The sequence below is a fragment of the Staurois parvus genome, unplaced genomic scaffold (assembly GCF_062004578.1).
Source record: "Staurois parvus isolate SC_StPar_1 unplaced genomic scaffold, SC_StPar_1.0 ptg000264l, whole genome shotgun sequence".
Lineage (NCBI taxonomy): Eukaryota > Metazoa > Chordata > Amphibia > Anura > Ranidae > Staurois > Staurois parvus.
This window is the reverse complement of record NW_028318060.1, coordinates 9032765-9046183: the sequence shown is the minus strand read 5'-3', so window position 1 is coordinate 9046183 and position 13419 is coordinate 9032765. Positions and strand designations below refer to the sequence as shown.

The 13419-nt window shown below is 45.0% G+C and overlaps 1 protein-coding gene across 1 annotated transcript in view; it reads right to left on the bottom strand.

The window, feature by feature from the left end:
• DDX43 (DEAD-box helicase 43) overlaps positions 1-13419 on the bottom strand; it is a 75205-nt gene that overhangs the window by 54311 nt on the left and 7475 nt on the right. The window contains exons 2-3 of the mRNA XM_089681305.1: positions 11795-11850; positions 8587-8705 (exon numbers count right to left, since the gene is read on the bottom strand). Of these exons, the coding sequence (XP_089537431.1) occupies positions 8587-8705; positions 11795-11850 (175 nt within the window). The remainder of the gene's footprint in view (positions 1-8586; positions 8706-11794; positions 11851-13419) is intronic.

Below are 13419 nucleotides of genomic sequence, written 5' to 3'. Positions count from 1 at the left end.
ATACAGGTTTGGGATATCTGTGACCCAGAGAGATGCAACTGCAGCAGATGCTGCCCCCCCCCTACTCTTAAGACTGAGAGCACCTCTTCATTGTGAAAAGGGATTTGGGAAGGCTTGTCAGCTTTTGTGGGCCAAGACTTGTGTTGAAAGGAAAAGGCTGAACTTCAGTTTTGAAGGTTAGAAGAGATACTCGCTCCTGAGTGTAGTTTGGGACCTTCCTCTGTTGAAATAAATCCTTCCCACCGGTTTGCTCAAATGACTCAAAAATAGTTGTCATTCTTAGAAGAGCATACATATGAGGTGCTTTTTGCAGGCAGCTTTAGCTGTCCAAGCTTTTAGTCATATGATTCTGCACGTCAATGGAGATTACAGCCATTCTGGAGATTTGTCTCATGTTCTAGGTCATTTATGCAAAATCTGCAGAACTGGATACTAGCAAAGCTTTTGAACGCACCACCTTGGGCATACCTCTAACTCTACCCCAATTTGTGACACCTCAGTTTTTTAGCAAGCGCTGAAGGGATAACACAGGAACAGAAGGGAAGGTATCCTGTGTACCATACTAGACTCCAAAACAATTAACATTTACAGGTAATTCAAAATTCCTCTCATCTTAAAAATTGTCACTAAACCCACATAGTAAAAAAAAACCTATAAATAAAATGCTGTACTGTATACTGTTCATACTCAGTCACTATGAGATTTGTTTTCTGTATTCTGCAAAACACCTGGTTGATTCTGCCGTTCTCTATCTCCCCATTCTGTCCATATTCCCAATGCAGCTAGCTGCCCACTAACCAGCTAAACACAATGGGGCCACAACATGTAGATTCATGGAGGCTTCACCTCCTCCTTACTCTAAGACACAGGCTGGAGGGGCGGGACAGCCTATGATTGGCAGAAATCCACTGATACAATGTTAGTGCCAAAAATACATTTTTAATGACAATTTAAAACAGTTTGATAGTACTTATTTTTATTCTGTATCCCAAAGGCTTTTTTTTTTTTAAATTTTGAACATGTGACCAGCAGCAGAGGACTATAAGTTCCTGCTGCTGGTTTCCCTGCAAGCAGGCTGAGAAAAAGCTGGGTCACATGACAGCTGCATATCTATTAAGAATAAAATGTACTTAGATTTTTTTTTTTTATTAAAATATTTACAGTGCCTTCATCCATATACAGAAATAGAAGGAACAATGTGAATTAAACAGTGTGTTTAGTCACAGGCTGGATATTCAAAGACCCAGAGACGTCCCCAAGCAATGAAACTGAAGGGTGGGCGAAAACTTGGCAAACAGAACCAAGTCAATGGGCCCAACAAGACCAAGGGTCAACAGACTTAACATGAGTGCTGCTGCAAGAACCAACCTTTTGGCAAATGCAGCATCTGCAGAAGACTGGTAATAAAGGTATGAAGAAAAGATCAGGTGGTAGCCTTTCAAAGCTGGGCAAAGAGGCTTTATATCTATCCACGAAACGCCTAGTAATCTGGTAGGGTAGCATGGGTAAAATGAGTATTGAACACATCACCATTTTTCTCAGTAAATAGATTTCTTAACCTCCCTGGCGGTATTCCCAAGTGTAGCTCGGGGTAAACTTTCAGTACCAAAAGCGGTAACCCCGAGCTACACTCGGGATTACCCTGCAGCGTTGCTCCGGGATCCCCGTTTCACTTACCTTGTACTGCGCTCCCGCGATGTCCCCCCAACAGTGTCCCCGGCCATTGCCGGCATCCATCTTCCATACCCTGCGAGCTTCTGGACGTACGGGGGACAGAACCAGCGGAAAATTCAAAAATTTTAAAAGTGACATTACCAAATACAGTAATGTTCTACTATGTGATTTTAGTGTATCAAAGCATTTCACATACAAGAAAAGTCCATGGTGTCCAAAGAATCCCTTTAGGTCAAAAGCATATATACATACACACACAGATAGATAGATAGAGAGAACACATTAACTGATATTTATTTAAATACTTCATACAAAATCCTTTGTTGGTGATGACAGCTTCAAGATGCCTTTTGTATGGAGAAACTAAGCGCATGTATTGCTCAGGTGTGAATTTGATCCATTCTTCCACACAGTCTTCTAATCTTAAAGGTTCCGAGGGCTTCTTCTATGAATGCCGATCTTTAATTCTTTCCATAGGATTCTCTTTTGGATTCAAGTCAGGTGATTGGCTAGGCCATTCCAGCAGCTTTATTTTCTGTCTTTGAAACCAATTGAGATTTCCTTGGCTTTGAGTTTGGGATCAATTTCTTGGTGAAATGTTCACCCTCGTTTCATCTTCAACGTCCTGGTAGATGGCAGCATACTTTATCAAGAATGTCTTGATACATTTTTATATTAATCCTTCCTTCAACGACATGAAGATTTACAGTACCGTATGCTGAAAAACACCCCTGCACCATGATTTTCCCACCTCCCAATCTTCACTGTTGGTATGGTGTTTTTGGGGTGATGTGCAGTATCATTTGATCTCCAAACATGGTGTGTATTATGGCACCCAAAGAGTTCAATTGTGGTCTCATCTGACCAGACTATAATCTCCCAGTATTTCAAGGGCTTATCTATATGTTGTACATCATACTTTAAACGAGCTTCAACATGCTTTTTCTTCAGCAATGAAATCGAAACACCTAATTCCAGATCTTTGAAGCTCTCCACAAGTGGTCCTTGGCTCTTGGACAACTCATCTGATAAATCAGAAATCATGCGGGAAGCACCTGGCCGTGGCCGGTTTATGGTGAAATGATGTTCTTTCCACTTCTGGATTGTAGCCCCAACAGTGCTCACTGGAACATTCAGAGGTTTAGAAACCCTTCTGTAACCAATGCCATCAGTATGTTTTGCAACAATAAGGTTGCGAAGGTCTTGAGAGAGCGCTTTGCTTTTACCCATGAGATGTTTCTTGTGTGACACCTTGGTAATGAGACACCTTTTTATAGGCCATCAGTTGAGACTGAAGTAGCGGATATTAATTTGCACTGTCAATGGGTAGGATTGCTTTCTAATTACTGATCGATTTTAGCTGGTGTCTTGGCTTTCCATGCCTTTGTGCACCTCCCATTCACGTGGTCAATACTTTTTCCCTGTGTCATTCCATTTGATTACCCATAACTTAAATTTATGAACATATTTGTTCTAGTTTCCTTGTATGTATGGATTGCATGGGTTGTTACCGACATGTGGTAAAAATGTCATATCAATAGCACCTTTATAAATATATTTACCTAGAAAAATAACGTGTTCAATACTTATTTTACCCGCTGTATGTGCAGGAGGCTCTTTGTCCTTTGGGTGTAAGCCCTTGAGATCAGAAGCCTTATCCACTTACCGATGACGGATCTTAAAGCAGGATAAAAGGTAAATTTACCTTTCTGATAGACTTTAATACCACTTTAAAGCTGCAGCTTCTAATTTAAACTTTTCCCTACAGGTAAGCATACAATAAGTCTCACCTGTAGGTTTTGCGAATATTTCCTAAACTTGTTTAGGAGATATTCACTACAGCGAGTGACATAATCAGCGCATGCCCAATAGGTTCTGCATTTTTGGCACACTGTATGTGTCATGATCACAGCCAGCACTATGCCGCAACAATGACTTCTGTACACGTACAACACGGTGAAGATGGAAGTGCCAGAAGTAGTGACAGTTCAGTGCTGCAGGGCTAAGTTTACTGCTATGTTAACAGACTGATGGCTCTGACCATGTCCAGACAGCAAAAAAAGAGCAATCTCCTTTGGGTAAAAATAAAAGATAAATCCTCCTTGCACTGCCAGTAACCCTCTCAGGTATAAGAGTTGCAGCAAACACCCAACAGTGTTCCTTGCAGTGTTAAATCAAAAATAAAATATGATGGTGCGCTACTCAAAAAAAATAACTTTATAACAAAAATAACTTAAAAGTAAAACACCCCACAGAGCACTTGAAGCACTAGTTGGTTGTAGTGACCGATAAATAATCACAAACAAAATGAACCTATAGTGATGAAATCCAACCAACAAATTATGCAAAAAGTGGCTAACAGATAAATGGTCAAAAAATATTTGAATAAATAAATAAATCAGCAGCACATTGAAATTGTCAAACTGACTGCAAAGTGCTTAATGGTGACAAATTGCTTAAATGTGCCATAATGTTCAAAAAAACTCAAAAGTGAAATAAAATAAATGGTGCAAAGTCCCAATATGTGCAATAACAGAATTTTCAATAACCTGTGAATCCAGCAGTGACCACCACTTGTGCTCCTCCACCAGCTAGCATGTGCGCTCACCTCCAACTCTGACTCATATAGGGTCATACAAGCTTTAAATGAATGTACTCAGCAGTGTTATCCTCAGATGTCCCCTCCATGATGAATCAAAGGAATCCGCTTATATGGACCATACTGGGTAAACCGGTTTCATTTTCCATTCAGGGATTACATCTGGCTGTCATCACTATAGGTTTATTATGTTTATGTAATTATTTATCGGTCACTACGACCAACTATTGCTTTAATTGCTCTTTGGGGTGTTTACTTTTAAGTTTTTTGTCATCAGGTTATGTTTTGAGTAGCGCAGATTATTTTATTTTAAATCTCCTTTAGCTGCTTTTGAGTACAACAAAATAAGGACAATGTCTTCATTAAAAAGGTGAAAGGCTGACACCACCTTATAGCGAAAGGAAGGTTTTGGGCACAAAACTATTTTGCCCTTGAGAAGTATAAGGAATGCCTCCTTACAAGAGAAAGCCAATAATTCAGAAATGCCTCACATACATGATAGCCACCAAGGAGAGTTGCCTTATGGGTTCAAAGAGTGGTTACTGCAGGACAAATAGAACCCCAAAAAAGCACAGGGTGTTGCAAGGGTGCTTTGCTACAAAAATCACACTGAATAAAAAAAAAAAGGTCTTTACAAGGGAAAGCAAAGTCACAAGTTTTTTGAAAAGAATGGACAAGGCCAAAACCTGTTTCTTGGCATAAAGTGGAGTTCCACCAAACGTGGACGCTCCACTTAAGAATTACTTTGCTATAAGCAAGCATTTACCTGAATGACATCGATTCATTCAGGTTGTTTTTTTTTTTTGTGCTCAGCTTTGATTTGGCCACAGCTAATCACATGACATGTGCATGTGACCTGCTGTGACCACTCACACCTAGACACTAGTATACAATGGATGGCATGAATGAAGCCATCCATTGTATACAACTGTCATGTGACCTGCTGTGATTGGTCACAGCAGGTCACATGGTACTGGCAACAGGGGCCGGTACTCAGATCTGTCATCGGCCGGTGATAGATCACGCTACTGCGCGGCTTTGCAACCGCGCATGTGCGGGAGGACGCCAAATGGCGTACACCCCGGAAAGCTAATGCATTTTTGCGGCCGCCAAACAGCTATAGGCAGGGCGGCTAATGGTTACAGTACTTCTAAAATCAGGCTTTATCTTGTGTTGAAAATATGCCCACATAACAGACTTGTATCACTGAATTCATGAAAAGTGATAGGATGTAAAATGATCCAACCAAAATGAGCAGAAGATGCTGCTATATCCAAGTAGACAGGACTGTCCCCCCAAACTCACAGATTGAAAGAAAAAAACCAAGGATTACTTCTTGCATGGACGTTTTGATTTTGCATGCCCTTTAGCAACTTTTCAATGGACACATGGATTAGGTGAAGTATAGATCACATTAAACTATCCTGATGTTATTGCCTCTACTCTACGGTGGTTACAGAAGTATGCCCAGAGTCATGCCCAGCAAAGCTTTTGCTAGTGTTCAATCTCCTGAAGGTATCAACCTATAACCCAGGATCTAGGAATATCCAGTCTGTGGCCTGTACTTTACAACCAAGGTTAACAATTTAGGCAAGCAGGGAGGTCTATGCTCTTCAGCAGAGGATCACATAAAAAAACAACACCACAGAAGAGTCGACAAAAAAAGCACAAATACAGGAACTGGAAGCAAAAGTTCAAAACTTTTAAGGGTGGTGACTTATAAGGACCATTTCCCATAGTGATGTCCTGAAATGCCCAAATGGGGGAAAAAAGTTAATAAAGTACATAAAAGTAGAAAAGAAAGTACTGATACTCTATGGTCTAAAGCTTCCCTTTCAGGTGCACATTAAAACAAAAAGTCAGCATTACAGAATTCCTCCCTCTTGGTTCCAGCTAGGGCTGAGCAGGAACCATCACGAGAATGGATCTATGAAGTTTGCTACGATCATAAATAAAAGTCGCAAGAGGAATTGATACCTATAGGATCAGCAGGGTGGTACATTGTACACTGCTCAAAAAAAAAAAAAAAAAAAATGTAAAAGGAACACTTTCTAAATCAGAGAATAGGATCAAGTCCGTTTAACTCCCAAGATATTGATCTGGTCTGGGGGTTGTTAATCAGTTTCAGCTGCTTTGGTGTTAGCAACAGGTGCACTACATGGGCAACAATGAGAGGACCCCCAAAACAGGAATGGTTTTTACAGGTGGAGGCCACTGACATTTTTTTTCCACTACTCATCTTTTCTGACTGTTATTCACTAGTTTTACATTTGGCCAGGGTCAGTGTCACTACTGGTAGCATGAGCCAATACCTGGACCCTACAGAGGTTGCACAAGCAGTCCAACTCCTCCAAGATGGCACTTCAATATCTTCCATTGCCAGAAGGTTTGCAGTGTCTCCCAGTACAGTCTCAAGAGCATGGAGGAGATTCCAGGAGAGAGGTAGTTACTGTAGAACTGGACAGGGCTGTAGAAGGTCCTTAATGCATCAGCAGGACCGGTATCTGCTCCTTTGTGCAAGGAAGAACAGGATGAGCACTGCCAGAGCCCTACAAAATGACCACCAGGAGGCCAGTGGTGTAAATGTCTCTGACCGAATAACCCAACAGACTTCATGAGGGTGGCCTGAGGGCCCGATGAATTCTAGTGGGCTCTGTGCTCACTGCCCGACAACAGAGCTCAATTGGCATTTGCTATTGAACACCAATTGGAAGGTCCGCAACTGGCTTTTCACAGATGAGAGCAGGTTCACCCTGAGCAAGTGGCAGACGTGAAAGGGTCTGGAGAAGCTGTGGAGAACGTTATGCTGCCTGTAACATCATTCAACATGACTGTTTTGGTGGAGGGTCAGTGATGGTCTGGGAGGGACGAACAGACCTCTACAGGCTAGACCAGCAATGGGCAAACTACGGCCCGCGGGCCGTATACGGCCCGGCGGACCTTTTAATCCGGCCCGCGGATGTGGCTGTCAGGATGTGTGTAGGCGGGGCATTCTTGTGACCTGTGGTTAAATCTGGTGAGGGAATTTTTTCTTTTAGTTTTACTGAACTTTTTTCCTTATGAGGTGTCTGGATCAGATGAGTAGAGACTTGATCCAGCTGCCATGTCCAACTCTTTACCACCTAATTTTGATCTATAGCTAGCTGCAATCAAGTAGAAATAGATCACTATACAGCAGCAATGGGCAAACTACGGCCCGCGGGCCGTATACGGCCTGGCGGACCTTTTAATCCGGCCCGCGGAGCGTGGCAAACATTGGCTGTCAGGATGTAGGCGGGGCAGCGTGACGAACGTGAGGGGAGCTAGGCTCCTCTCACAGTCCGCCCTGAAGACCGGAACGGCGCGGGAACACGGCGAGATGAACGCGCGGAGCAAAGGTAAGTGAATTGACACAGGGGGGACTTGGCTTACTACTTGGGGGGGAATAGTACTGTGGGGGATGAATTACTATATGGGGGATGAATTACTATGCTTACTATGGGGGAATATTACTATACTTACTATGGATGACACATACACATCATTCATCTACTCTTGGACCAGCCCCCGGGTCCAATATATGAACCCATTGCGGCCCTCAAGTCAAAAAGTTTGCCCACCCCTGGGCTAGACAATGGCGCCCTGACTGCCATTGGGTATGGGGATGAAATGTCAGACCCTACACTGGTGCAGTGGGTCCTGGATTCCTCCTAGTGCACGACAATGCTCAGCCTCATATGGCAAGAGTATGCAGGCAGTTCCTGGAGAATGAAGGAATTGATATCGTTGAATGGCCCTCATGGTCGGCTGACCTAAATCCAATAGAACACCTCTGGGATATCATGTCAGTTCATCCAACGCTGTCAGGTTGCACCTCAGACTGCCCAGGAGCTCAGTGATACCCTGGTTCAGTTCTGGGAGGATACGCCCCAGGACACCATCTGTCGTCTCATTAGGCACATGCTCTGGCATTGTCCATTTTGAGTTGCTGCAATGAAAATTCAGCAAAATGGACTAGCCTGATGCATCATTTTTTCACTTTGACTTTCGGGGTGTCTTTGAATTCACTGCTATGTAGGTTGATCATTTTCATCAAACGATGGGGCATTCTTACGTTCCTAACACATTACCCAATCCATATCAGTATAGATATCCAGCATGATATTTTTCTCCATTGAGATCTGATGTGGTTTCAAAGTGTTCCTTTACTGGGAAATACACTGCTCAAAAAAATTAAACTATTTGGCCAAGAAAATGTAAAAGCTTTACTAGTTGTAAGAAAGGATCAATTCTTCAAGATTAAAAAATAAAAAAAAAAAAATCACAACACTAACTTACCTCTTTCTTCCTGCTCACATTTATTTACAATTGCGTAGATTAATTCTTTGGCCTTATATTGTTGCTCACGGCTTCCAAATATTTTAACTTCAGAGTCATAAACTTCTCTTCTGATCTTAAGAAAAAAAGAAAAAACAAAACACATTTTCACAACTTGTAATAGCACATTAACACATTGCTCATCATAAAAACTGAACTACAAAAAAATAAAGAAATAAGCATTGGTGGTTTAGTAGATCACCCGATTTTGTTCTGTGTATAGTGCTACATCCCATATAAAAACCTAACCTAGGGGATATTTCAACAGAATTGAGCACTAATGGGGGTTGGCAGGCAGCAAAATGCTTATGGTCAGGGAACTAGCACTCCTCCATGCTCTTACACGGACTCTGGCCAGTAATTGGTGTGCACTGACATGTCGGTACATCTGTGTGTGCCAAAATGCATTGGCGCACACCTGTACAAGTCCAGTCCCAAAACTAGTGCCAAGCTGCCTATTTAAAAAGGAGGCCCTGAAGTGTGCAGATTGCTGGATGTTCTGCAGGTTCCTTCCAGGTTCTTGTGCTTCCTGATCATGCTGCTGCTTGACAACCCATTGCCATCTCAGCTTGTTCTTTTATATCCCTCTGACTCCCTCCTGATCGTGACCTAAGCCTGCTATTTGGCTTTGCTCCTGCTTGATCCTCTGTGCTTGACAAAGCTTGTCTCCAGATTTTGCTTCTGCTACTACTGGCTATCCATGTACGACCCTGACATGACTCCTGAATACGTCTCCTCTTCCAGTCTGGTCATGTATGACCTCGGCTCTAGCTTCCTGACTATGTCTCTCTGCCTCCCTAACATCCCGCCATATCTGAACTATGTCTGTGATACTTCTTCACTAGAGACTTTATGCCAACAAATGGCAGCCCTCACACAAGCCTCAAAAACTCCACAGCTGTTACTTCTACCTTGAAGGTTATATTCAGAACCTGTGTGCCATCTCAGTCATCACCAGCACCTGCTTCCACTTCAGGGGATTGTCAACCAACAATACCTGCTGTAGTTAATGCCACCACCAGAACCTTGAGTGCCAACCCGGAACACTTTTCAGGTGACCAAAGAAAAGTCAGGGTGTTCAAAAACACAAATCAGTTGTAATTTGCCCTGCAACTGCAAACGTTACATTTAAGTGGGTTTGGTTATTATACAGGATTTATATAGCGCCAACAGTTTGCTCAGCGCTTTACAATATAACGGGAGACAATACAGCAACAATACAGTTCAATACAAGGAGGGATAGGAGGGCCCTGCTCCCCGGAGATTACAATCTAGGATGGCGGGGCTAGTGGTACAAAAGGTAGTAACTGTGGGGAATGGCCTGGTAGGAAGAGTAGGAGATTCCATTATTAGCGGAGGGCAGGATAGGCTTCCCTGAAGAGATAGGTTTTCAGAGATCGTCTAAAAGTGAGCAGAGTAGGCGATAGTCTGATAAATTGGGTTAGAGTTCCAGAGGATGGGGGAAGCTCTGGAGACGAGCATGGCAGGAGGAGACAACAGAGCTAGAGAGTAGGAGGTCTTGTGAGGAGCGGAGAGTACGGTTTGGGTGGTATTTGGAGACAAGATCGGTGATGTAATTTGGGGCAGAGTTGTAAACGGCTTTATATGTTTATTGTTAATGTTTTGAATTTTATCTGTTGGGCAATGGGAAGCCAGTGGAGGAATTGGCAGAGAGGGGTGGCAGATACAGAACGGTTAGTAAGGTGGATGAGTATGGCAGCAGCATTCATGATAGACTGAAGAGGGGATAGCCTGGTAGGCCAATGAGGAGGGAGTTACAATAGTCAAGGCGAGAGATAACAAGGGAGTGAATAAGTTGCTTAGTGGTTTCCGAGGTTAAGAACGGGCGTATCTTGGAGATGTTGTGGAGGTAAAGTCTACAAGATTTGGACAGCGATTTGATTTGGGACTGAAAAGACAGATGGGAGTCTAGGATTACACCTAGTACCCTGGTATGAGGGGAGGGACTGATGATTGTGTTATTGATCTTGATGGAGAAGTCAGGGCTGGAGGGAATACAAAGGGCTCAGTTTTAGAAAGATTGAGTTTGAGGAAGTGGAGTGACATCTATGCCGATATGTCACTTAGTAGGTTAGTAATGCGAGAGGAGACTGAAGGGGTGAGGTGTAGAAAGATAGATTTGTGTGTCATCAGCATAGAGATGGTACTTAAATCCTTGGGAGTTTATCAAATGACCAAGGGAGGAGGTGTAGATGAAGAGTAGGGGTCCAAGAACGGAACCTTGAGGGACCCCTACAAAGAGGAAGTAGAGAGGAGGAGGCAGAGTAGTAGGAGAACCAGGAGAGAGTAGAGTCTTGGAGGCGAAGAGAGTGGAGTTTTGAGGAGGAGGGGATGGTCAACTGTATCAAAAGCCGCAGAGAGGTCAAGTAGTAAGAGTATGGAGTAGTGGCCATTAGTTTTAGCAGTTAGTACATCATTAGTGAGTTTTAGTAGGGCAGTTTTAGTGGAGTGTAGTGAGTGAAAGCCAGACTGTAAAGGGTCAAGAAGGTTGTTGTCAGTGAGGTAGAAGCTCAGGCGATTGTAGACTACGCGTTCTAAGAGTTTAGAGGTAAACGGGAGCAGGGAGATGGGTCTTAAGTTGTTCAGGGTGGTGGGTTCCAGCAAGGGCTTTTTAATTATGGGATGCTAGATACTTTTTCAGAGACTCCTGTGCTATTAGACAGGGCTGACATTTGGAGACTAGATCTGCCTAATCTAGGACTGTCACATCCAATCATGAATGTCTGCCCCTATATGACATGACTTGGCATAGACAGGAGAGAATGACAGGTAAGATGGGGTGCCCATTCCAAGCTTGGCTGATGGGTAGACCGGAAGCAGCAGGAGCTAAATGTAGAAGACCACCTGCCAGGCACCTGGAACTGCATGCCCCAGGCTTCGAGCGATAGGATTTCATCCCTGTTAATATATAATTGAAAGTTTTTACATTGATTTAAAAATGTCTGTGTGCGAATGTGGTTGAAGTAGCAACTGAAATGTCCCACTGCCCATTACTAAGTTCTGTGCTTTAAGTTTGGAGATGTGGTGCATCTGTGATGGTTGGTCCATGTGTACTGATTATTTTAAAACACCTGAACAGTTCATTCTTGAGCAGAATGTGGCATTTTTATGCAAAGTAATTATACTGCGTAGAAATATAGTTACCTTTATTTTTGAACCAGATACTTCTTCTAGCTCTTTTATTTTGGATCCTCCACGACCTGCAACAGACAATTGTTATCAGTATAAAACTCAAGTCTGATATGCATCAGTCTCATTGATACACTCTCTAACACAAACCTGGGGGATAGTAATATGGAGGTTGCTATTGCGTATAAGACGACTTTTACCCCTTGAAAATCTTCTCAAAAGTCGGGGGTAATCTTATACGCCGGTATACGGCATACTGACACTTTTTAGGGGGGCAGTGCCGCCGCCCCTCCAACGGAAGGGATACTAAGTACAGGGGTGGGCAGGGGCTGCTGTTTCTTACCTGGCTCCGGTCCCACGACGATCCAGTCCAGGAAGCGCGGCTGCTCCTTCAGTTCGGCCACTGGATGTTCGTGCTGCTGCTCGGCTCCGCCTCCTCACCGGTGATTGGCCGCCAGAACTGTAGCTCAGGAAAGGCACACAGGCGGCCAATCACCAGCGAGGGGACGGAGCCGAGCGGCCCCGCAAAAATCGAGTGAAGGAGCGGCCGGTAAGTGTGCCGTGTAGAGGTGCTGCTGCAACCACATATGATGGCTGCAGCAGCACCATACTAGAACAGGGGTCAGCAAGTGTAATTGGTGTCAGTGGGAGGAATAGTGCCCCATCATTGGTGTCACTGACACCAACGATGGGGCACTATTCCTCCCTCTGACACCGCCGATGGGGCACTATTCCACTCCCCCCCCCCCCCCCCACCGGCACCGCCGATGGGGCACTATTCCACTCCCCCCCCCCCCCCCCACCGGCACCGACGATGGGGCACTATCCCTCCCACCGGCACCGACGATGGGGCACTATCCCTCCCACCGGCACCGACGATGGGGCACTATCCCTCCCACCGGCACCGACGATGGGGCACTATCCCTCCCACCGGCACCGACGATGGGGCACTATCCCTCCCACCGGCACCGACGATGGGGCACTATCCCTCCCACCGGCACCGACGATGGGGCACTATCCCTCCCACCGGCACCGACGATGGGGCACTATCCCTCCCACCGGCACCGACGATGGGGCACTATCCCTCCCACCGGCACCGACGATGGGGCACTATCCCTCCCACCGGCACCGACGATGGGGCACTATCCCTCCCACCGGCACCGACGATGGGGCACTATCCCTCCCACCGGCACCGACGATGGGGCACTATCCCTCCCACCGGCACCGACGATGGGGCACTATCCCTCCCACCGGCACCGACGATGGGGCACTATCCCTCCCACCGGCACCGACGATGGGGCACTATCCCTCCCACCGGCACCGACGATGGGGCACTATCCCTCCCACCGGCACCGACGATGGGGCACTATTCCTCCCACCGGCACCGACGATGGGGCACTATTCCTCCCACCGGCACCGACGATGGGGCACTATTCCTCCCACTGGCACCGATGATGGGGCACTATTCCTCCCACTGGCACCGATGATGGGGCACTATTCCTCCCACTGGTGTGCATTGGAAGAGGGGTAGTCTTATACGGCGAGTATAGCCCAAACACTACATTTTAGCAGGAAAAGTAGGGGGTCGTCTTATACGCCCAGTCGTCTTATACGCTGGAAAATACGGTAGTATAAAACAG